The sequence below is a fragment of the Cygnus olor genome, chromosome Z, assembly GCF_009769625.2.
Source record: "Cygnus olor isolate bCygOlo1 chromosome Z, bCygOlo1.pri.v2, whole genome shotgun sequence".
Taxonomy (NCBI): Eukaryota; Metazoa; Chordata; class Aves; order Anseriformes; family Anatidae; genus Cygnus; species Cygnus olor.
The window spans coordinates 20,188,779-20,213,780 of NC_049198.1; the positions used below are offsets into that span (position 1 = coordinate 20,188,779).

At 37.1% G+C, this 25,002-nt stretch overlaps 1 protein-coding gene across 3 annotated transcripts in view; it reads right to left on the minus strand.

Moving 5' to 3' along the window:
* Window positions 1-25,002, minus strand: part of PDE4D (phosphodiesterase 4D) — a 546,954-nt gene that overhangs the window by 408,010 nt on the left and 113,942 nt on the right. Inside the window, exon 1 of one of the 3 annotated variants that reach the window (XM_040542115.1) lies at window positions 15,105-15,508. The exons of the other annotated variants lie outside the window; for them this stretch is intronic. Coding sequence (XP_040398049.1) covers window positions 15,105-15,508 — 404 coding nt within the window. Of the gene's footprint in view, window positions 1-15,104; window positions 15,509-25,002 lie in introns of those variants that run through there. 3 annotated transcript variants of the gene reach the window in all.

Here is a 25,002-nt window from a genome sequence, read left to right on the forward strand (position 1 = left end):
TGTATAGCGGTGTAAACGCCCTGCTTTGACATACAGGAAGTAGTCTGTCTTCCCTTAAACTTACAAGGTTATACCTGATTCTTAGCTGACTGTAACAACTGTTCTTACATTTGTGCAACAGGGTCATACAAGTTTTCCTAAGCAAAAACCTTCCATTTCCACAATTCACTTTTTCATTTATAGAGAAACAAGTATTCAAGCAATCCCATGACATGGCCTATAGGCAAGAACTGTAGCTTTGGCATGTCGGTCACCTGGGATAGGGATTTTAGTCTTTGTTTGATACCTGTGTTGGGCAGAAATAGCTGTCATTCTGTTCTGCTCCCTTCATTGTGAACTGTTTTATGAATGCCCTCCTTACTCTGACACTCATAGGAAAGTGGCATATCAGTTTACAGGCACATAAAAATGCTATGGGATGTAAGCAAGTGTTTGCTTACTGCATGTCCTCCATTCTGCACAGCTACTCAACTGCACAGAGCTAAACACGAAGTATCTTCCTCCATAATAAAACTTCCCATGATGGCACAGCATACACCCAATGCAATTATCACAAACTAGCTGAAGCTCTACCTGCTTACACTCATTACTTCCATATAAACCTGCTTTAGGGTTTATACTCTTCACAAAATAGGGCAAGCAACTACAGCTGCTAGGGAGTTCAGTAGCTGGTGGTGGGTTCTGTATCACTAAAAATACTATGCAGTCTTACTTTTACATGGCAAGAGTAATTTTGCAAGCAACATATATGCTGGCAGGGCACAACTGCCAGCAACAGGGAAAATGAGAGTTTCGTTCTTAGCTGTTTACTGTGATTTTTGTTGTTCTTTAACTAACCCTCTGTGTTACAATAACATAAGTTTCTGTGTGAACTATTAATTCAACCAGTGTTTTCAAAAGGTGGCTGGTTGCTTAGTTTCCATAGGCTTCCTGGAAAATCACAGCCCTAATAGCAAGTAAACACGCAGATGCAGACACACAAATAAGACACTTCTGTTTACACATCCACGAGTAGCTGATATCTTTATAATCAACTTCCTATCATATAATTTATATTACAATATTTTTGTTATATTTTTGCCTTCTAGAAAGCAGTCCGAAACTTCATCAGTCTACAGGTAAAGCATATCAACTAGTCAGTTATATTTTTCCTTTGAGTTTTTTATATATATATATATGTATGTATATATATATTCCTCTCTGACTGGGTAAAGTGATTTTTGAATCATAGGTACCTACAGTTTCAGGCAGGACATACTCTCTCTTAATAGACACTTAATATTTCTTAATACCTTATTAAACAACTATAGTTAGCCCAGAAAATTACTGGGATTCAGAGTAACTTTGAAAAAATGCATGCAAATACTTTTTTTTATACAAAATAGAACATTAACAGAAAGTCATGTAGACAACCAAATTCAACACTATAATCTGGTCAGAAAATATTTGGAATAGGATACATTGCCATTTATATCCATTTTGTTACATTATTTTATTCAGAATACTGATTAGGTATACTGTAGGAGCAAGTTACATCCAAGTGAACTGTTTCTTAATCACCATATTTCAAGTGTTGTTACATATGCTTTTTATTCATTTTATAATTATGTTCTGTTATGAAAGAATGAGAAAACATCATTAAGAGCACAGAGTAATGCAATGTAAAAATTTTTCACAGGAAGTACAGAAACAAAAACTTTTACTGCAGTTCCACAAATACTTCTCAAGGTATTGCTTGGACAAATCCAGTTCATTAACTTCCTCTGACTACCAGGACATTAATGTTAGCTAAAGAGAAGCCAAGGCCTAAAAGAGATTTTTAATAAGAGGATTTGCCATAGTGTAATAAAATGTATTAATTTAGGAGTCTGCTTCTCAGACTGTTGAGTGAGATAGTTGAGCACAATTACCCACATGTTGCTAGAAGAACAGACCTTCCTGGCAAAACGAAAACAGAATTTCTTGACTACCACACATGCTACAAATATATGTGGAGTTAGCTATTTCCATTGCTTACAGGCACAATCCAGACACTCTGGGAGCCATACTTCAGTTTTGTGGTTTTTTTTTACATGGATAACAGGTTAAAAATCTTCACATTTCTTTACACTCATTAGCATTCCTACTGCAAAATCTTAGAAAGGAGAAATATTTAGAAAAATATATAAGAAATAGAAAGCACCACAGTAACGTACAGGTGATATTGTTCCTACAGAATTCCCAAAACGAAGTCCAATGATGGACACCTCTACACATGTTAAAGTTAGATGCTGCGATGAACTAAACAGTGGTGAATGCAGCTGCCTAAGAGTACATGCGTATTTTGTAACAGGTAGTTGTTCAGACATGTTCTATGCAAGATAAAGTGCACATTGAAAAGCCAAACCCATTTTCTAGATGTTAGATACACCTCTTCCTATCCATCTGCACAGACAACACTAAAAACTACTGTCGTTACTTTAAATCTCCTTTATTCACTTAGAACACCACTGCAAAGAAAATTACCTAATGCATTTCTTCAACATCTCTCTCTCCCTTCATGCATTCCCCTGCCCTATTGATTCTATAGAATCAAATACAAGCTGCTCTTTTCACCTTCAAGGTTGTTCACTAACTATCCCTTATCCCTAACTTATTTATACCTTATTTCCTGTATGACAACTCCCACTTCTAAATCAGGTCACAACTCCAACCCTCAATTAGCCCTTGTCAAATTTTCAAACAAGCTGAAAATGTTCTTTTCTTATTGTTAAGGATAAATCCACCAGAAAGTAATCTGTAAAACTAACCCATCCATCTTTTTAAAATTCCATTGGATGTCTGTTTTCCCATGATATTTGTAAAAAGTATTGATAATATTCTGCATGAGCATGACTTAAAGTGATTAAGCATGACCAAACAGTTCAGCATGGGACCACATACTGTAGATTTAATTGCAAGCCAAACATGTCGTACATTAGGCCTAGTCAGACGACAGGTAATAAATACCCAGTGTTAGCATCTTCCATAAAAGAAGACTTCAATATCAAAAGTAAGGTGTGGAATTTCCTGACAACAAACAGAACAGAAACAAATTTGAAACTCTTAAAACAAACAAACAAAATCTTTAAAATTAGCATGTACACTTGTAGCATACACAAATTTCACTGGTGTTAAATTTTAATATTTTCCAAATGGTCCATTAAGTTCCTCATAAGTAATAGAAGAAAAGGGCAATTTTATCTGACTCCACCGCCTTCCTTCCTCTTATATGCCCTTTTGCTTGTCCCAAGAGAGAGAAATGCTGGCAGATCACACAGAAATAAATAAAAGTCAGAAGCTTTATAAAATCTGTGCAAGCAGAAATGGAAGTGCAGTCACTGAAAGCCACATGGTGCAGGTACCCTACTAATGGAATCACTTGGAAATAAGCTTCACTTCTGAGAACAAACACAATCAAAAGTTGCTGCTTTCTTGGGATCAAAACTTGTTGATATTGTACAACCACACTCCTTCATGAAAATGCTAGACACCAGTTTCTTGCACTTATCCAATATACCAAGATACTCCAACTGAGATGCTTGTCTCCACAGTCATCAAGAAAGCTCCATGTATGGAATAAAATAATTTTACGGCACTTTGGAATTCTGATCTCGGTTAAAGTGTCCCTTACAGCTGCCTTGTTTTGCATTTCTTTATCTACCTGTAATCTCTTACCATATAGCTAAATTTTAGGATCTTTTGATTTATCGCTGGGTGGTTTGATCTTCGGAATGAGTCATCATTCGGTTTTGATGTTTCAAAACAACCAAAAATAAGACAAACTACCAAAATAACACATGATAACTGTAACGTATTATATATATATATATAAAGTAAATGACAATTTTATGTGAGTCCATTAGAAAGTAATGCATTTTTTCTGGCTTTTGTAATTTAACGTTGCACTCCAACAAAATTATGCTATATATCACAGTATATAACCAGCTACTGTCTAATTCATGCAAAATCAAAACTATTTTATATCCACAAGGTGCCGCATCAGAAATGAATCTTTCCAAGGAAAAAGGAGAAGAATTTGTGATAGTTTCAAAACTTAGCATCTAATAATGTAAAAGATGTAAATAATTTTGCACATTTTTCACTTCTAGATATGTAGCATTTTTATTAATCAAAACCAATATTAAACATTTTTCAATAGTCACATACTTATTATAATAGCTGTTCTCTATTGTAAATAACAAATTAAGAATACATAAATATAATTAAATCTTTATTTATGTAGGATAAAACCACAGCATCGTAAATTCTCTCGATTTGACTCCTGCCAAATCCCCCAAAATAATTTTATCACTGCATCTGGATTTTATTTATGTGTAACTATTCTGAAGGCAGTTATTTTACCTACAGTTATCAGAAACTTAATTTTTTTTTTTAAGTTTGCAAAATTAACTTCTTCAAGATAAAGAACTAAATTTAGGAAGCTAAACGTTGAATAATCAAATTTAGCAATATATCACGCTGCTAATTACTGTAATGGCTCCTGTCATCAAGTCACATCTTGAAAAAGCACTCAGCTTCTTATCTGAATAAACCTGTATGTTTGAAAACTGTTAGGACCGTTGGTACTGTAAATTGCACACCATTCTTTCACTTCTCTTTTGGTGAGAAGTTGGGCAATTATAAGACTGGTATTAAGCCAAAGATCTTTTTAGTACTAACAGGAGAGTCTTTCAATTCGATAAGCACATAAATAAGCTTATAAAGAGAGCAATGCTCTGGGATATTTCAGCCTTATCAACTTCCTGTTGCAAAGTCTAAGACAAAGTTCAATGAAATTCAGACTTCAATTAGATTATTATACATAGATCCTGGAAGAGGGGGAAAAGGCAGAAGCAGAAGCACTTCACTATTTGGTGCCTGGTTAAAATGCATAATCTTAAAGGTGACGTGTAAAGCAAGAATCAAAGTGATTTAAGTTCCATGAATTGAAATTAATTGACATCTACTTATGTATAATTTCCCAGCTAATTTCCTACTTACGCACCAGTGAAAGCTATTATATGGTTGGAAAGGCAGAAAATACACATGTGGGGGTTTCAGTCTACTCCTTTCTCTAGATTTAATATTTTTTTATTCTTCAAGTTTTGTTACTGCTAATTCACACTAACGATTTTTTCTCTGACCTGGGTTTCAAAGCATACTTTAAGATTCCTCAACCCTACTAATTGTTGATGTACTTTGAGAAAAAAAGATAAATGGTTCTTTACATAGAGATAGAATCAGATGTTAGAATTCACATTTGTGGCATCAAGGTTTTCTAAAACAATATAAAAATTACTTGCCAGATCTGACTATTTTCTTCCTACTATAAATTTGCATTCCATTCTTCCTGAATCCAGTCATTAATTTTTCAACTACATTTATAGTCATTAAAAGTTAAATAGGTCAGAAAAGATTTAATGCACATTCTGGACAAGTGTATAGAAAAAAGTTTACTACAGAAACTTTGCTGATATGATTTTGCTTCTGAGTTTGATCCAGGTAAGGCTTAGTCAGTTGTTTCCATTCATGTGGACTATTCTGTACTGCTGCATTATTTAACAGACATAAGAATTCTAAAATGAATAATTTAATTATTTACTGCATACTTTATGCCAAGAAAAAAGGCACTTTAAGTAACTTCCTTACCTTGCTTTTTTCAGTATGCATCTACCACTAAAAAAAAAACACTTTGTACTATTTTTTATCTACACTAACACTTCTACAGCATCAATATCTGCTTGTTATTTCAATAGGACTAACAATTCACAACCTTTTCTCCTAGCTGTTTGCACAACACTAAATGTGGCATCAAAAGATTTAGCAACCTAATAGGGCTTCCTATTGACCCTACACTACAAGTTACATTAAAAAAAAAAAAAAAAAGATATTTTGATTATATTCATTTTTCATGCTTCATGAGCACAATGAAGTACTTGATCTCTAATTATTATTATAAGATTAGCAAGAAGATACAACTGGGAAAAACTGCTCAAGTGCAAGATAACCAATTAGATAGCAATATTGTTGAAAAGCATTTGGGACTACTGTGCATTACAAGCCAATTATGATTCAGTATTGCCATGCAGTTAGAACAAAGTCCATCATCAAACTAGGACAAATAAACCAGGAAAACATCTTTGCTCAGAACTATCTCCTGCTGTACACCACAATTACTCTGTTGGCAATCCTATTAAAAATCTAAATTTTCCAGATGACCACCTTACCTGATAGCCAGAAAGTTAGTCAGTAGGCATGACTGTAAATTTATTTAATTCCTAAAGTCAAACAATCTCTGTAAAGATTCAAGGAAGCTAATCAGAAATTGATCAAAGCTAATGAAAAAGTGATCAAAAGATGACCACACAAGACAATTTTAGTGAAGATTTAGTGGTGGGCTTAGTCTGCTAAACTCCATTTCTACCCTACCATTTTTGTTTCTTAATGTCCTCAGAGTGTTTTATTTGATAAAATTATTAGTTTCCTTTGTATTTTAGTAAGCAACACTAATGGAAAACAAAAATTCAGGTGACCACCTCAATAATTGTTGTATGGTGTTCTGTATATACTTCCTGTTAACTTATGAAAATAAGATTGATTATTAGTAAAATTTCTGTAATATTAAGTATCACAGAGGCATTTTTCTCCTCACATATAGGAAAGCCTATAAACAATGTACATACATCAAAACAGCTATCTTAAGTGTATGCTGTTTTTATTCTCACAGCCAAGCACAATGTCTAAATATTCTTATTACATTGGTGCATAGAGAAATGTGACTTGCTGATAATCTGAGGTTTATAAAGTGGACAGAGGGAAATGAAATAAGCATCAGTTCCTAATGCACGTGTACACACGTACCAGTCCTTTTTATCATTAGCCTGTCATTAGATGGGAGGTTACTACTGTTTGTTTCATTTACTGATTTAATGCATCTAAAACTTGAAAGGTAATTTCAACAGTAGTTGCTCTCCCTCTCATCACTAAAAAGTGATGGTCAGCTGCTGTAAAAAAAAAAAAAAAAAAAAAGCAAACACAACCTCATCCCAAAACACATAACCTATGATAACTGAGTGGTGTCCATCCAGTTATTCCTTGGTTTCAGAATCTAACTTAGATTATTGTCCCTCTATTGTAAGATTTTTTTGGTGGGGGAAGGAAGGGAGGACAAATTTACATTGCCTCAGGCATTTGCAGCTCCCTTGAGCACAGACTTATAATACTTTATGTTCTCCTGAAACAATCTGCTATTTTTAATATAAATTTATTTTGTTAATTGACCCCTTAAATCTAACCTCAACAGTTGGATTTACTTCCCTGTGACTGAATGCTTTTTTGATGTCTCTGAAGGTATGTGTTTAAATACACATACAAATATCAGTTTACATATTTTTTAATGCTGTTGTTTTGATTAACCTTCCTGATGTAATGCTAGGCCAAAGACCAGGTGCTCATTTTACACACTTACTTTCCTGTAGGAATGAAGCTCTAGGACTCTGGTTCAGGAGGAATTAAAAAAAATATATATGCTAAGCTATTATTCCAAACATATTGGAATTTCTAGCAGTTTTTGGACTTCAGAGATGGTAGATGGTTGCTTTTCTTTCCTCTGTAGACTTCTGCCGTTGTTTGAGATGAGTTCCCCAGCAGTTTTTCTACACTGTATGGTCCAAAAGAACAACTCCCTACTTTCCAGGGATGCCAAATTTCTGAACATATTTTGGAGTAGGATATAAAAGCAGCACTAAAAGGAAATACAATACTTGGGTTTCAAGGCCGATTTTGTCATCTCCAATCTTATTGGCATTCATACCATGTAACTCTCCATCCCAAACCTTAGAACAGTAGTAGAAGGAACAGAAAGTTAGCTCAAGTCATAGGTAGGGGTTCAACTACTGGACCCAAGGACTTACGTAAAATCTTTTTTCTGACTGTTCTAATTTCTGGAATTGGAGGGAGCGCTGGCTGTCCTTGGAACTGTTCCAAACAACTCCTGTCATGCCTATTTTTCCTGTTTGGATCTGGATGGCCTTAGATCGGTTTAGGCAAAAATGGGAGGAGGAACAAGAGTAGAAAAGTAGGAATATTCACAACATCTCTCAGAGATACTGAATTCCTCAACAAACTATTTGATAGGAAGACAGATTTTTTTCATTTGTTTTCCCTCCTCACTCTGACTCTTATTGCAGCTTAACTCTCTCCCTGAAATTTAAGAAAGAGGCTACAGGTCCCTGACAAGGGGAAACAGTGAGGGGCCAGTCCGTGCAACCTAAGCTACATAAGCATCTAAGTCATTCCTACAATCAAGTATCTAATGAATATCAGTGGAAAAGTACACTTCCAGCACTAGGCTTTTGCTAGACTTATGGAATTGCTATTCAGCACTTGTGAAACCACATCTGGAGTACTTATGCTTAGTTTTCTGCTCTCCATAGCAAGTGATACTAGAACAAATCCAGTAGAGGCCAACAAGACAGTCAGGCGGCTGAAGGAGATGACATACAAGAGCCGATGACAGCGCTGGGTTTGTTCAGCCTAAAGAAGAAAGGTGAAGGGGAAACCTTATTGTTATCTACAAATACTTGATCAGAGGATGCAGAGAAGATGGAGCCAGACTCTCAGAAGTGCCCTGATAACAATGTGAAACAAAGGACCCAAGTCAAAGTATAGGAAATTCTGGTTAGATATTGGGAAAAATGCTTTATTATGAAGCAGTCAAATAATGAAACAGTCCATCCAGAGAGCTTGTGGAACCTCCATTCTTGAGACAGTTCAAGACTCAACAGGACACAGCCCTGAGTAACCTGTTCTGAGCAGACTTGCTTTGAGCAATGGTTGGACCAGATGACCTCCAGAGGCCACTTCCAACCTCAATTATTCTACGGTTCCATGCTTCTGTAACACCATATGTACTTACATTTTCTCCATCCCTTTCACATTTACATGCACATCCTAAGTTAACGGGGCATGTGAACTTGTCTTATTTATCAATGGTGTATTTTTTTTTAATGCCTTAGAAGGTACTCAACAAATATTGTGTAGACTCTGTACTGTAATACCATAATGCAGACCTATTTGGAATAACCTGAAATTAGACTGGCACTTATATGTAATAGCATCTGCAATATCAAACCAAATGGTTAGTCAGAAATCTTCAGTACAACCTCAGAAATGCTACAAACATAATACAGCAGGAGGCACTAAGTCATTGGGACGACATAGGAGAGGGGACAGATAAAACTGAAAAGCATTTGGGACATGAACAACAGTGGGACAGCTCCAAGCTATTGATAACCAATAGATACTGCTCCCCTCACTGTAACCCTTGCTATTCATAGCTTAAGGCTTTAATACATCAAGGACGAGATGTAGACAACAGGATCATCACATTCAAAATAAACATCAACAGAATTTAATGTCTTAACTATACACTTTCATTTCTACTAGGAAAGGTTAACATCATTAATATTAAAAGGTTAAATGATTAACATTAACAAACTGAATACCCAGTATAGGCAAGCACCACTAAATGTAGTTTCTCTAAACTACAAGTAGAGCTTTGAATTTCATCCAGACATGGTGGTGATCCACTATTTTACCAAAAAAAGAACCCTTGTTCTCAGGAATAAGATACATTCCCAGTTGCAAGAATAAAATCTTTTAGTAAGCAATATTCTTCTTGTCAAGAGCTGCACTATACCTCATACTTGTTAAACTTGCAAAGGAGACTTAACATTCCACATGTCTGCATATATCAACTTTCTTTCAAATCTGTCCATCAGGTGAGTGGGGTTTGTGTAACACCCTTTCTTCATGAAACTCTTGCTTTCCTCTAGCAAAAAATTTGGTCTTGGAACTTATCCACAAAGACTACGTATTTAGCAGTCAAATGGTTCTGCCTTGCTTTTGGACCTATGCGTTCCTCTCACATTTACATTGTTAACACATCAACATAATCTCACAGATTTTCCCATCATCTGTTAGCTCCAAAATCTTCTCTAACAGAGGAGCACCATGCAGCTAAAATGATTTATTTCAATTCAGGATATTTTTTATATGAAATTCACTAAGGTTCTTTTAGTGTTTTATGCAAAATTCCATCTCAATTAATGCTCAGTTATACACCTTGGTGTCGCAAGCAGAGGTGTTTAGAACATTAGCTTAGTACCACACAGCTGACACCACACCACTGTGTGCTCCCTTTCCACTGTATGTCCTTGCCCACTTCTTGGACAGACATCAGTGCTAATTTTTATATAATTTTACTATATTAATCCTATTTTTAAAATACTAGAACAAAAACTGATTATATAGTTCCCATTGAAAAATACATTAGGTACTTAGGTTAACAACTTTAAAGTAGAACTTTACACAGCAATGTCTTTAATAAAAAGGATTTAAATCCTGATTAATCTCTGCTTGATTATGATGAGCTTGCCCAGCTAAATTACCAGGTTTCTACACTTACTAAATCAGGAAATCAGCAACATGCATTTGCAGCAACATTTATATTCAAGAAAATGCATTTATATATGTGAATCTTAAAAGCTTATATTTTTACTAATTCCAACAGCATGAGAATGAACACTATTTGGATTGTACAGGTCACACAACTCCAATAATCTAAAGACGTAAGCCTTTTGAAATAGAAGGGAAAATAAGGCCCTTATAGTCACTTATTTAAAATATAAGATACCAGTTTAATTTATCTTTATGGACAATTCATAAAGAATATTAATCCAACAATGTTTACTAAGTTGTAAAAATTATTTGTGTCTTTGAGGGAAGGTTAGCATATGCCGATTATTGTAACATGTTGGTGCCAGTACCACTTAGCAGTAAACAAAGCAATAAAATGTTGCCAGACAAGTAAACAACAAAATTCTTAATTAGTGACTGCTACTAAATTCAGAGAGTCATTTCTACTAGTCTGCAAGTTTGAAAACACTCATCTTCCTTTACTTTAGGTTGTGTGGATTTAGTTAAGACATAATAGATCAAGAGCAGCTTTTCTAACTAAAAAGGAGAACGGAACCATTTTTAAAATGGAAAGAAGGGTGTGTTGTATCGGAGCACACAACAGACTTTTGCCAGGATTTTCAAAGGTACCATTATTTTTCCAGCTGGTATATTTGTTGAAACTAAGCTTTTATGTAGCTAAATGACTACAGTGTTATATAGTATCTCAGACTTCAGAAAGACAAGAAACTAAGGCGTAAACCTCCCTTCTTCTCCTAACAGAGAATAAAGCCTCTGCACCACTGAAATACTATTACACTGCATTCAGCCTTGGATGTTATTTTGGTTTCTTGACCCTTTATTGAGTGGTACAAGGACAAGATCGATGTTTTAAGGAAAAAAATTGATACTTTGGATATCTCAAGTAAGCAATGCAGCAGTGATGATACCTGGTTAGACCTAGTCCTGTACAAGGAAGGAAAAGGCAAAGGAAATAGTTTTCCTTGACAGCAACAATTCTAATGGCCACTTATGAAATTATAATTCTAAAACAGACACTACTGAGGAACAAGCACCAGGATTACTGGATTGCAAAGGCAAATGTCTCCTTACTTTTCTGCAGTTGCTTATGTATAAATGCAGATGAAAAGTTGGTTTCATGAAGAAACCTAGACCTGCAAATCATTTCAGATAAAATTTACAGGGCATCTGTGTATTCTAAAGAAACGATAGTCTGCAAAATCTGAGAGAAGTCACAGGTCTAAGAGATTAGGATGTATCTTAAGGACACATCTTGGGGAATTCCAAGACTGGTGGAATTAGGACCTACGGTATTTCTCCTCTATTTTTTCCTGGCTGAAATTTCAGTAGTTAAAAATAGAACACAGCAAGACAACATGGCAAGATGATTTAATTGACATATGACTAATGGCCTTTAAAAATGCTAGTTTTTTTTTTTTTGTAAAACAGCTAAACTCTGAATATAGACCATACAACAATGATTGTTATACGAGAAGAAAGTAAAGATACACTAAATTTTTAAAGATAACCAGAATATGAGCTCCATTTATCACACTCAGTATTTTTGCATTATTAATTGGACAATTATTTGAGTTGAAGTATTTATTTTCCAACAGTACTATTTATGATTACATAGTATCTTCTAGACTATCATCTAAAAAACAAACAAACAAACAAACAAAAAAACCTTTAACTTAATCTGTAATGACTCCATTTCTGTTTATATTTTACACATGAGAAAAAGTGCCACAGCGAGATTGATTTACCCAAGACCACACAATAAGCAAATGACAAAAAAGAAGAAAAGATCCCACATAATCCCAGCTGTCTTCTTTACTCTCTTGGCTTTTTTGTAACTCTTGTGTATATGAATTAAAAGCTCTTCCTGGTTTGAAAAGACAGAAATAATCTTTACTTTAAGAGAAAGATGTTGGTCTATGTAATGAAATCCTATTACGTTCCTTGAAAGAAATACAACACTGTACTAAATAAGTTGTGTACAAAGTTACTGTGATGATTATACGAAGCCAGAGGAAGCATTCAAATATTTATGAACAATACTTCATTTTCTGAACTGCAAGTGCATCATGTTTTTCAACTAATTTAGTTTAGAATTTTTGCTGGTCGATTTTGCCTTTTAAATTTTGGTTCTTTAGCACGGAAAATAAATACGCACTAATCTGTTCTAACTCTGATCTTAACATATGCAATTTCTTGTCCCCATTTCTTTAGAAAAACATAACTTTTAGGGTGTTTTTTTCAAGTTTTCTATAGAACTTAAAATAGAAGAAACTTTGAAGTTGTACATTTGGCTTCTCAAGTGTTCCATTATGGTTTTGAGGTTTTAAGAATTAGGATATCTTCAGAGCAAAGTAAAAAAAAATCTGGAAAAACAATTCTACATATAACATTTTCTTGTATTTGAGCCAGTGATGTTTAATACTATCCCTAATACATGATGTGTTCTCTGTACGGCTCTATACACCATTTTTTCCCACTCCTTCCTATTCAGTATAATTTGGGGTTTTCTGAAAGACAAATCTATCACCGTAGGGCATAATAAATCCAGGGGAATCCATTAAAAAATGTTCTTCTCACAAATAGGTTAAATAAAGGAGAAATAATAAAAGTCTTACAATGAAAAAGGAACTGAACTACGTCAAGAAGGACTGGTGTCTTTTTCAAAGTGTTGGTTTTTTTTTGGAAGTTACTTGTTTTACAAGAATACTAAGAAGACACTTCGCTTTGCTTTTAATGAAAAAAACAATTGACCCAGAACTTGAAATGAAAGTCCTGGAAAGGTGAGTTTTTTCCTGAAATTTCTTGAATATATTATAAAGCAATTTCTTACAGTTCAGTTGTTTTTTGCATATCATAGCTCTTCATTTCATTCATAATCTTTAACTGTGTGACTTTATTTTTGCTAAGAAAGTCATGGAACGCCAATTTTACTAAGCTTCCTCACTCCACTTTGCTTCATTACTTCTAAAAAGGAGGCCCATATGAAGCAGTTTTACCAATTCCATAAAATGAAAATAAAAAACACTGATCCCTCCAATTTTAAAGCAGTATGTCTTGTCAAAACATCATAGTTGCACTTATAAAAAGAATAGAAGATTAAAAAAAATACTGTTCACAAAGAATTTTAAATTGCGATTTGAATGGACATCATAAGAATTATATCTTAAAATTTTTAAATGTCCCCAAAACCTTAACAAGAACAACAAAAAGATATGCGCACTTTTCCCTTCCCTTCCCTTGTCATCCCCTCAGTTACTAAACAGTCACAGAAAAAATACTGAATGTACTCAAAGCAACCGTTATGATTGACAAAAATTTAATGTCTTTGTATTCAGAAAACAGAAATACATTCAGTCTTAAAAAGCGAAAGCCCCAGACACCTAGTGGTTTTTTTTCTATGAAAGATATAGGAATGTATCGAAAGGGGCATTAAATTGAACATTTGTTCATTTTTGAAGCATATGACTTGTTCTTTCAATTCTTACACAGTGAAAAAATTAATATCATTAACTTTGGACAAGCATGACTTCACACAAGTGATACAAAGGTGTAGCAACAGAATGGCTGCTTGCAAATCAAAGATATTAAAAGGCAGAGTTTAATAATTGCTGATTTGAAAGTGTAGCTCTAGATTATAATTACTGAACCAGCTTTCATTTCTCAGTTCTGTCCAAAGTGGAAATGAGGCCAACATTAGATAGAAACAGAGCAATAGTGCCAGAGAATATTCAGGTATGTCCTGCTGAGATTTATGGCCAAGGCTCCCTAGCAAAGAATACAGTGTGAAAGACAGGAGCGCACAAAGCAGTCTTCATACAGACAGGATTCTATTATTTATTCACCGAGCATATCATTCCGTAAAAATCTGATTATCCAGGGAATAATACATCTACAGAGCGCGTATTAAGTATTGCCCCTCTGCCCACCACCCTCAGCATAAATCCCTTTTTCACAATGTCCGCTTAATATTCAAATACAAGCGTGTGGCTTTCCACTAAAAGGAAGTGGTTCCAGCTGCTAAAAATGAAGACGGAATAACGAACTGATCGCTCAAATACAATACCCTACTGATTCCGACTTGGAATTTTGTTTTAAAAGAGGTGTTCTTGATAGCCATCAAGGGCAAATAGGCATCGGTGAGCTACCGACCACAAAATATATCTACAGCTCATTTAACAGGGAACAATAGACTAGTAAATGACGGACTCCTCCCTTTGGCTAAGAAACCATTAGCCTATTTTCTCATCTAAACCCATTCAGACTAGCAGGACCCTAACCCTGGGATGCGCCAGACTGCCTCCCACCTCCCAGCGTGCTCTCTATTTTAACCCGGTGCGAACGGCAGGCGGATTTCTCGTCCTCCCCGCTCGGCACCGGCGCCGGGGGTCCTGGGGGAGCCCCGGGAAGCTCCAGCAGGCAGCCGGGGAGGCGGCGGAGCGGAGCGGGGCCGGGGCGGAGCGGAGCGGGGAGCCCCTGGCCGGCCGCCCCCTGCCCGCACAGACCCGGTCCCGCTCCCACGCACGTGTTCGCCCTTCGCCCCTTCCCACCCGCGGGCGGGCACGCGTGGGGCGCCCCGCTCCTACCGTCTGAGCCCCTGGAAGGAGGAGGGCCAGGACATCCGCGATTTCTTCAAGCCGGGCCGGTGGCCGGTCTCCACGGCGTAGGAGGCGCGGTCCAGGGCCCGGCAGTAGAGGTACCGCTCCGTGTCCGAGTAGCCGCGGTGCCGCACGCGAGCCCCGGCCAGGCAGCGGCCCCGCGGCGCGGCCGGCATCGGCGGCGGCGGCGGAGGAGGAGGAGGAGGAGGAGGAGGAGGAGGAGGCGGCGGTGGAGCCGTGGCGGGGGGCTGCTGGTGCTGGAGGAAGTGGTGCTGCCGCAGCTGCGGCGGGTAGTGCTGGTCGTGCCGCCACAGATGCTTGGGGGCTTTCAGGCTGCCGCCAGCGCCGTCGCCGGGCAGCGCGGGGAAGCCGCCGCCGCGCTCGGCATCCATGCTGGAGGCTCGACGGGACGGGACGGGACGGGGCGGCAGGGCACGGGACGGCACGGGACGGGATGGAAAGGGATGGGAAAGGATGGGAAGGGATGGGATGGGACGGGGCGGCGGCGGCCGCTCGCTCCGTGCGGCGGCGGCGAAACTGTGCTGAAAAGTTGGACAGCTCCTGCCGCGCCGCGCCGCGCCGCCCCTCGCCCGGCTGTGGCTCCCTGCCCGCCGCCCGGGGGGAGGCGGGGGAAGAGAGCGGGGAGGAGGAGGAGGAGGAGGAGGAGGAGGAGGGGAGGGGGCTGGCTTCCCGCTCGGATGTATTTAAAGCCGGGATGGAGGCAGAGCTGGGGAGAGCGGAGTTCGGGGAAGGCTGGGAGGGGAGCGGGGCGCACAGCGCTGCCCTGACCGGCACCGGGAGGGACACCGGGTCCGCCACCGGGATGTCGCGACCCACCCGGCAGCGCCTCCTCCCCGTGCCACCCGGGGGACGCCGAGGCTCCCTCCCGCAAAGCGACGGCAGGTGGCAAAGTTGCTCACGCTGGCTTTCAGCGGGAACTTTGCGGTGGGTTAAAAATGGGCTCTCGCTCCCTGAACTCCTCCTCCTCCCACCACCCTCGATTCTCCGTACCCTACTTTCAGTCTTTGGCATATCAGGTTCGGAAATCGTCTGCTTCCCAACTTAAATCCTTCCCCTGGTCTGCCATCTTCCCCGATGAGTAAGCTCCCTCCCTCCTGCGAGTAATACTGGCTGCAAATCAGTGCAAGGAATGTTTAATTATAGCGATGCTGAGCCTGCTGTTACAGAGAAGCTTTCACATTATAAACCACTAGTTTCAGGAGTTGTAACTGATACAGAAAATATATATATATAAATCTAAAGCTAAAATTTACCAAGCTGGAACTTCAAAAGCCATTTTCTGAATTAGTTTTAGGTTTCAAACTATTTTGCGCTCATCTAGAGTGAATAATTCAAACCCGAAGGAAACTTTTGCTTTATTTTATTCTTTAAAGTGGAATTCATAATTGTCCTGTGTGGTAATTTTCTGGAACCTCATGGTTCTTATCCATGATAAAAATATTACTGCTGCACTCCTGACAAAACATAACAGAGAAACATGCAGGTGTTCATCTGAACACTGTTAATAGGTTTTTGTCAAGTCTTTCTATTCTGTTTGCCATAATATCTGTACAAAGAAAGAAGGCCTCACAAAAATCTCTTTCCTTCAGTATCTATACAAAAACACATGTACAACTTCTATCTCCTCTATCACAAAATAGGCCTTACCCTCCTTATTCCCATTCCATCACAGATTTGCAATCATTCCAAATCTCACAAATTTCTTACTAAATTTCTTAATTTCTTGTAAATGGAAATGTACACCCATCTCAAGTATTTGAGGTGTTGATGCATTTTTCCATTCTCCATCTCAGACACACAGAGCTCCTAAAATCAAGATCCACCTGCTGAAGACAAGCAAACCTTTTCTGTTCAACAGAACTCCAGGTCTGCAGTTTTCCACGCCAAAAGTACTTTCGTAGGTAATCCTGCTGATCATATATCATCCCCTCATTTCTTCCTTCCTACCCTAAGAACTTTAGGCCTACCCAGCCAATTTCAGACAATTGTGATAAATATTGCAAATACTGGGAAACTCTCACAGTACTTCCATTGAAAAAAGCCTGCGCTTGAACTCATGCATTCATGAAGCTTGCTATTTTTCCAGTCATGTAAGACTATTTTTGAAGCAGACACCTCAGATGCTGCCTTGCTGGAGGAGGCTGTGACACTTCTGAGGGCATGTAGAGGGCACAGAGAGTGGAAGAAGATGGAAGGAGAAAGACTGAAGCAGGACATGAGGAGAGAATATAAAAAATGAAACAACTCACTCGAATAACTGTAATGTCAGATAAGGGATATAGGAGGAAAATCCATTAAATAACTTCTTTTTTTTCCTTTTCTTTACCTCCATATTGCAATGGGACTGTACTTCGCAATTTCTAGTTCCTTGTAGTCCTTTCAACAATCTCACAGAATCATAGAAATGCCGTTTGGAAGGGCCCTTTGAAGTTGTCCAGTCCAACCTCCTACTCAAAACGGGACTATCAGCAACTCCAGGTCACGTCAGCCATGGCATTGTCTCAGGCTCAGAAACCTCCAACAATAAAAAATTCCAACAAAGATCCTCCAGCAGACATTCTCTGGCCTCCATGGATAACCTGATCCGGTGCTGCACCACATTCCTGATGAAGAAGACTTTCCTGATCTTCAACATGAACATCCCAACTGGGGACCCCTGCCCCTCGGCCCTCATTATACAGCATGCCACTGTCAAGAAGAGCTCAGATTTGATGTCTTTTGCAGCTACCCTTCAAGTAGCTGTAGGCTGCTATTAGATGGCCTTCCCCTGCAACACGGAGGACTAAACAAATCAGCTCCCTCAAGCACTCCTCGCTGAGCGGGTGTTCTAGGCTCTCACCATCCTGGTAGCCCTCTCCTGGGCTCTCAGCATTTCAGCTCCTGTATCCACTCCCATGGCAATAAGCTCATAACCAGCTGTCAGCCAGATGTTGAGCCATCATTCTCCAGCCTTTGATCCCACCTTACAGTCTGTTCACCCAGACCCGAATTCCTCAGATTCAAACGTGTTTTGGGGGATTGTTTCAGAAGCCTTCATGAATGGAACATACGCTACATCCACTGTTCTCTCTTTCTCTGCACATTTGTCTTTTCATCATAGAAGGCAGTAAATTTGATCAAACATTATTTGTCCTTGGTACACCTATATGTTGAGTAGTCTTGACTATCTTCATGTCCTTTACATCTGGAAGAAGATTCAGAGGAGATGTGGCAGGACCACAGCAACAAAGTGAGACTGACTAGTCTATAGTACTTCACTCTTCCTCCTTGCCCTTCTTATGGATCGATGTAGCAATAACCTTTTCCCACCTGTCAGGGACCACTCTTAGACACCATTACTTTCCACAAATGACAAACAGAAGCCTCACAATCACACTGGCCATTGCCCTTTTGGTCAGTCTGATTTGATCTTATATTTGAATTTATAAGGGCATAAGTTCTGATATTCACCATTCAATCCACTGTTTTCAGAGTACATCTAAAGTTTTAAAGACCAGCTTGGCAGATAATCAAAGCATATTGCCCATTTAAATAAAAATATTTGCTCTGAGAAACATGGAAACAGCAGCAGTAGAAGTACAAGCGTATCTATATTACACTGCCAATACTTTTGCAAGTAGTACTGCATCAGAATTCATCTATAAAAGAACAAGAGTCTTTTTCATACAAAATATCTGATTTCTCAGGGAAGGGAATTTTGTTTTCTTTGTGTTTGTTGTTGTTGGTTGTTTTGTTGTTTTGTGTTTTGTTGTTTTTTTTTTTTTTTGGCTTTTTGTGTTTTTGTCGTTGTTGTAGTTGCTTTTTTCTTGTACAGAAACTGTCCTGTAGCTTCATGCCAATGAGACTTGCATCAAATTAGATATACTTTCACCAGGCTACTTTGTTTGAATTTGGACCAGGAGTGTAAAGTGTGTTAGTGTATATGATCATGTACGCTGAGATAGGTTTGCTGACAGACATTTTTGTTAAGAGCCCATCTCTGCTATTTCTATTGGCTTTTCTCCTGAGACTGGAAGAAAAGAACCAATTAGACACATGGCTAGTCACAACATATTACAAATGGACACCTTTTAATTCAGAATTAATTAAGATTAATTCTGAATTCTAACTAGGATTAACCTAGTTCTTCACATATGCCACGTGGGACAACTTTCAGTTGTGATGTGCAAAGATTGATTTATATTTAATATTAAATTTTATATATTTAATCAGTATAATAATAGCTTTCTAGTCCATAATTAGTTTCCTGAATTTTCTTCATTTCAATCGACTCTACTTGCTTGTTCCTTCTTACTCACACTCTGGTTAAGAAACAGGTATGCTGTCAATCTTAAAGAATATTTTGACACGAAAAATAAATAATTTGTCAATGCCATTACTTTATGTCACTGCTTCCAGCAACTGTAATCTTAATCCATAATGACATATACAATTTTTAAAATGCAACTTAATATGTAATTCTAATCAGGCTTAAGAGACTGGCAACTTAAAATTAACAGACTATTAGGAAATCCAGCTTTGACCTGTTAAATCTTATGCTGATAGTGATTAATTTAGTGGATTGCTTTAAGAATGAATAATCTTTTTGTCTACTTTGAAACACATCCTACATTTTTTCTGTAATAATGCTACAGAAAGACACCCAAGTGAAATACTGATGATTAACATATGCTTGAAGTAAAGATCAGACTTCAAGGCAATGTTGTTAGAGAGAGATGAGTGGCATCAGTGGTCAAGACAGCCTGAGATCTTTCCTCTTCCACCTGTAAATCTTTATATGCAGCAAACCCTCACCTCCTCAGCTGTGGCAAAACAGCATGCACAAGCATGCTGTAGACCAGATCACTGAACTGCCTGGCCCAAGTAACAACGGCATGATGATACTTGAACACACGGAGAGAAACCTTTTGAGTTTGCTTGACCACTGAAACAAGTGTCTGGCTAAAGCCTTAATTTCACATTGCCACATAGCATTTGGGATCAGCTTCAGCTGCTGGCTAAATTAATACTTACTTGTAGTGACAATAATTGCCAATACAGAAAATAATAACCAAGTTTCTGGCAGTGAAATAAGTGTACTAGTTCTTCAAAAATTGTGTAAAATAGCAGAGGTGTAAAAGCAGACCAGCTTAACTTTTACTGACTTCCTAATTTCTACTAACTCTGCAGAATTTGTCTAACCTAACAATTCTATGAATTTCAAGATTGTCCAGAGAAGAAGAAAACAGTTCCGAATTTGCTAATAAGCTATGATTAAGTCTTGACTTTTTAAGACACATTTTGTTGGTAGCCTCATTAAAATAGAAATTTTTACTGACCAATGTAACAGACCCTTGAATCACGGCACCATACAAACAACAAGAATGAAATGCTACACATGTATCCTATGACGGCGAACCCTTTATTTTACATAAACTCTTAATAATCTTACCAATGGCCAGGGTACAAAGAAAAGTTATTTTAAATTTCTATTGGAGTGAAACAACTCACAGCTCCATATAGAAGACAATACGATTTTGTTTGTTGCTTTTAATTATTATTTTTTAAATATTTTTGGTAAGGAGCAGTGGCTGTTGGAGGATAGAGAAAAATTTCTAGCACTATTAAAATAAAACAGAGGCAAACAGACACATGTCTGTTTCTGGAGCCTGAGTCCTATACTGGAAATTATCTCAGTTTGACACCTTCTCTCCCTGGAAAATGAAATTCCAAATCACTTTTTAAAATTTTACTAGAATACCAGTATTCAAGAATGAAGCTAACAACATATGAATATGTATTTTCAGGCGTTGTAAGTCTTTAGACCAAAATCTTTAGGTTTTGTAAAAAAACAGTATACAATGAATATGGATACAAGCTTTTCTTTTTTCTTTTCTTTTCTTTTCTTTTCTTTTCTTTTCTTTTCTTTTCTTTTCTTTTCTTTTCTTTTCTTTTCTTTTCTTTTCTTTTCTTTTCTTTTCTTTAGTATGCTAATACTCTCTTGCTAATGTTTTCATTTTTAAGATTGGTAGAAAATTGGAATTATACCAGTTAGAGAGAGAAAGGGCAAAAGAAAAATGGCCAATATAAACTGTTCTCTCACAAAACCTATCAGATAAAAGTTTTTACCAAAAAGACAGTTATAACCCAATGTTTTTCTTTCTAATTGGTTACCTAAGATCCCTATTTCTGCATAACTACATCTGGGAGATCCATGTTTGCTTTCAGACTCTGGAAGGAGGGCGACAGAGAGAAAGATTAGATCTAGTTAAAACATGCCAAGCTAAACATACCTCAGGACATCTGGATTTTCTATCTTTAGAAGTATTATTTGCTTCTCTGTTTGGGATGCTTTGAAAACTTCTCTGAGATTCCACCTACAAAGACTGATTTTCTTTGAACAGGGTTTCCACAGGATAATCATATTAATTATTCTGGATGCAGTACATCCACATTAGCTGGCCCAGACTATCTCACAAACTGCAGATCACCTCTTCCTTGGTTATGCTGATTAAATGGTTCTTCTGACCAGTCTCTGTGAAAAGGTACACCCTAAAAAAACTCACATCCAGTCAAGCTAATACTCAAACTAACTGATCACAGAGATGGCAACTCCAGTGCAAAGGAGGGATAAGACCTGGACCTCACAAAACCAGATCAGTCTTTGTCCATGCCTCTATTCAATACAGATTGACCCAGGTTTCATTTAAAAAATGTTATATAATAAGAAAGAGTAATAACAAGGAATTTATATTGTAAAAGTTGCATGGTTGTTATAGCATTGCTTTATTCCACATCTATTTTACAATTAGTAATGGTATTATGTTACTAAGAATAATGGGGTTTTGCATTTACATAGTGTTTTTCATGCATTTCATCCCAAAATGCAAATAGGATATTGCTACCTGTATTTTACAGAAGTAGAAACTGAAATAGAGGGCACTAGACACTCCATAGTATTAGGGTGGAAGTTCAGTTACAATTAATTACATGACTGTCACTCCAATCCCCTAATAATGCTTCTATTTGCATTTTTAAAAAAAAAAGAAGTGTATGACCAGTTGCTTAATAGACCAGTATGACAAGCTACTGCCAGAACATTTTGTTCCATTTACACTTATATTTCCTCTTCTAGGCATTTTTATACACTTTTAGGGAATATTTACACTTCCCCACAAAACATGCTGTAAAGGAGACCTAGCAACTTTATCTAAACAACATCAACAACAAAAAAACACGAACAACAACAAAAAATGTTAAAAAAAAAAAAAAACTTGTTGACAAGACATCCAATCTGTAGTTCAAGGCAATTTTTTTTCTTGCTTCCCTGGCTTATTTCACAACAGAATTCTCAAAAGTACTAAGTCTGCTGAAGTCTCAATAGCAACAGAACATTCTACATTTGAGAGTTGTATCTGAAAATGATTTAGAAAAATACATTTCTTTTCCCATTTTCCTGGAACTTGCCTGAGCCTCCATACAGGAGATGGGAACCTCCCTGGTGAGTTGAGGCTTGAATATGAGAACTACTGCTCCAGCCATACCTACCTCTTAGCCTTGTATTAGCATCTCAGAGCAATCTGTATGAATCACACCAAAATACACAGAAGTCCATAAAATAAAATGTAACATTTTACATCACCAGAAAACGCCATTTTCAGTTAGTTAGGATTCTTAACCTTTCACATCTCTTTTTTAAAACATGGCTTTGCTTTCAAGAAATACTTGGAAAAATAAAAAGAATAGTATTCCGAAGGTAGCAATTTTGTTTGTTTTAATATCTTTGTTTACAAAAATTTTGACCATATTTTCAAGGTTCTGTTCAGCAGTAATAGCAGTAATTGTGTAGTAGATAAACTGTTGCATCTTCTTCTCTGAATGCAAAATGGCACTGCAATTCTTAACAGATATCTATGATGACACTACAGTGAAGATAAGCAATTTTGACAAACAGAAAATTATTGGGGACAGCTTATTTTGTCTCTCCATTTCCTAGTCTTGTAATGACATGCAGCCCTTACAAACCACTGTATTTTATTTTTGGCCTGAATATATGGGAATCATGTTTTTGAAGTGCAATAGAAGTTATTCAAAATTAAGATAAAAATGTAACCTTGAAGTTGAACATATTGAGGAGGTAATAAATATAATCTAATCAAATATAATATATATAAATATATAATAAGCAGGAAAGAAAACATTCAGAAATTTAATTAGGAAACTAATAATATCTACCCATTTCATGACAAAGATACTTCTGCAATAGTTTAAATGCCTCGTTTAGTGTGAGAGTAAAGTAAGAGAAACTCACTTGCACTGTCTGTGCAAGAACTGAACAAATGCTAAAACACCCAGGCTGGATGATGGCAAATTTTGTCTAGTGGTATTTACCACTGACTATTGCACTGACATTAATCCTGCCATAATTCAGCACAACGGCATGTAAGAAACTGCACCATGTTTTACATAGAAACATAAAGTGTCACTGAGATCTTTTAAGTCCAATAAGCTTGAATTTTGGATGCAGTGGACAGTCATTAACTGTTCATATCAGAACCTTTTTTATCATGTGTGACTCATGAAACTGAAACACATCCCTGCTGCTAGCAACGGAAAATGAATTCAGTAGATCATCATTCTATAAATCAATTGAAACCATGAATTATTAAAGAGGAAAAAATTGAGTGCTTTAAAAAGTAAAGGACTGATTAAATATAAAAGATGTTGTTAGATGTAGAACTACAAATCATAGCAAAAGGAAGTATTACAAGAACATACCCTTATAAATCTCACACAATCTACTTGCAAAACACATTTATATAATCACGTGCTTATTTACAATTACAAACAAAGGGGCCGTTATGGTAAGAGCGATGCATTCATTTCAACATACGAAATTCTGTTGCAGAGAGAAATTAAAAATCAATAGTCTTTTTTTGTTGAATGTCTTTTGTAAATTATGGAGTGACTCCATAATTAAATTCTACTAAAATCACTATTAACATGATAAAAGGAGGATTAATCTAAAACTATATAATTACACCCGTTTGACACACCACCTATTAGGAAGGCTGCTTTTCCAGTTCACAGACAGATTTTCCAACAGGTAGCTCTGTGGGGACTTCCATTTTTGATACAGTTTGTTAGTGAGTAATAACACTTTCCATTTTGGAAACAAACAAACAAAAAATTTAATTTCACTGGCTATCTAAACCAGTGCCTTCCATACTTAAGCATAATTAAAATGCTTAATGTATAACCCTGCATAAAACATTTTTGATTATTGTTAAACCTTGTCCATGTTCAGTCACAATTAAGCCAAAGATCCACTCTTCTTCAAATGGGTGTGGTATAAATACCAAATTTCTAGTATAAGGTAAAATATAAATCAGATCCTTTAGAATACTTACTCCTATACAGACTACATGGCTTTTAAAATCTGAATACAAACCAGAGCTTACAGTTCCTTGTGAGTGCAGTTTTTATCTTTTATAGAGAGCATGTATGCTAGACGGATGTTTCTTTGAACATATCAAAATCTCCATTGCAAGAACATAAACTTTCTAAATATATTATATTCTTGTTCTGTATACTAAAGCACTGAATTCAGTCATGTGAAATACATTCATCACAGTCCAGCCATGCAGAAGAGGTATATCCTTAACACAAAGTCATCTTCTCTCACCCAGGTGATTTAAAATCTAAGAAGTAGGTAAGAACCATGTGTTTGATACAGGTACATGGACAGACATAGCTTTAGCTTTGACACCCCCAGTTTGATGCAGAGCTCTACTGATGAAAAGCTGAGCTGACTGAGATGAAAGGCATTTTTCTCCCACTAAAATAACAATTTCAATAACCTCCTACTTGGAGTAATGAGTAAAGG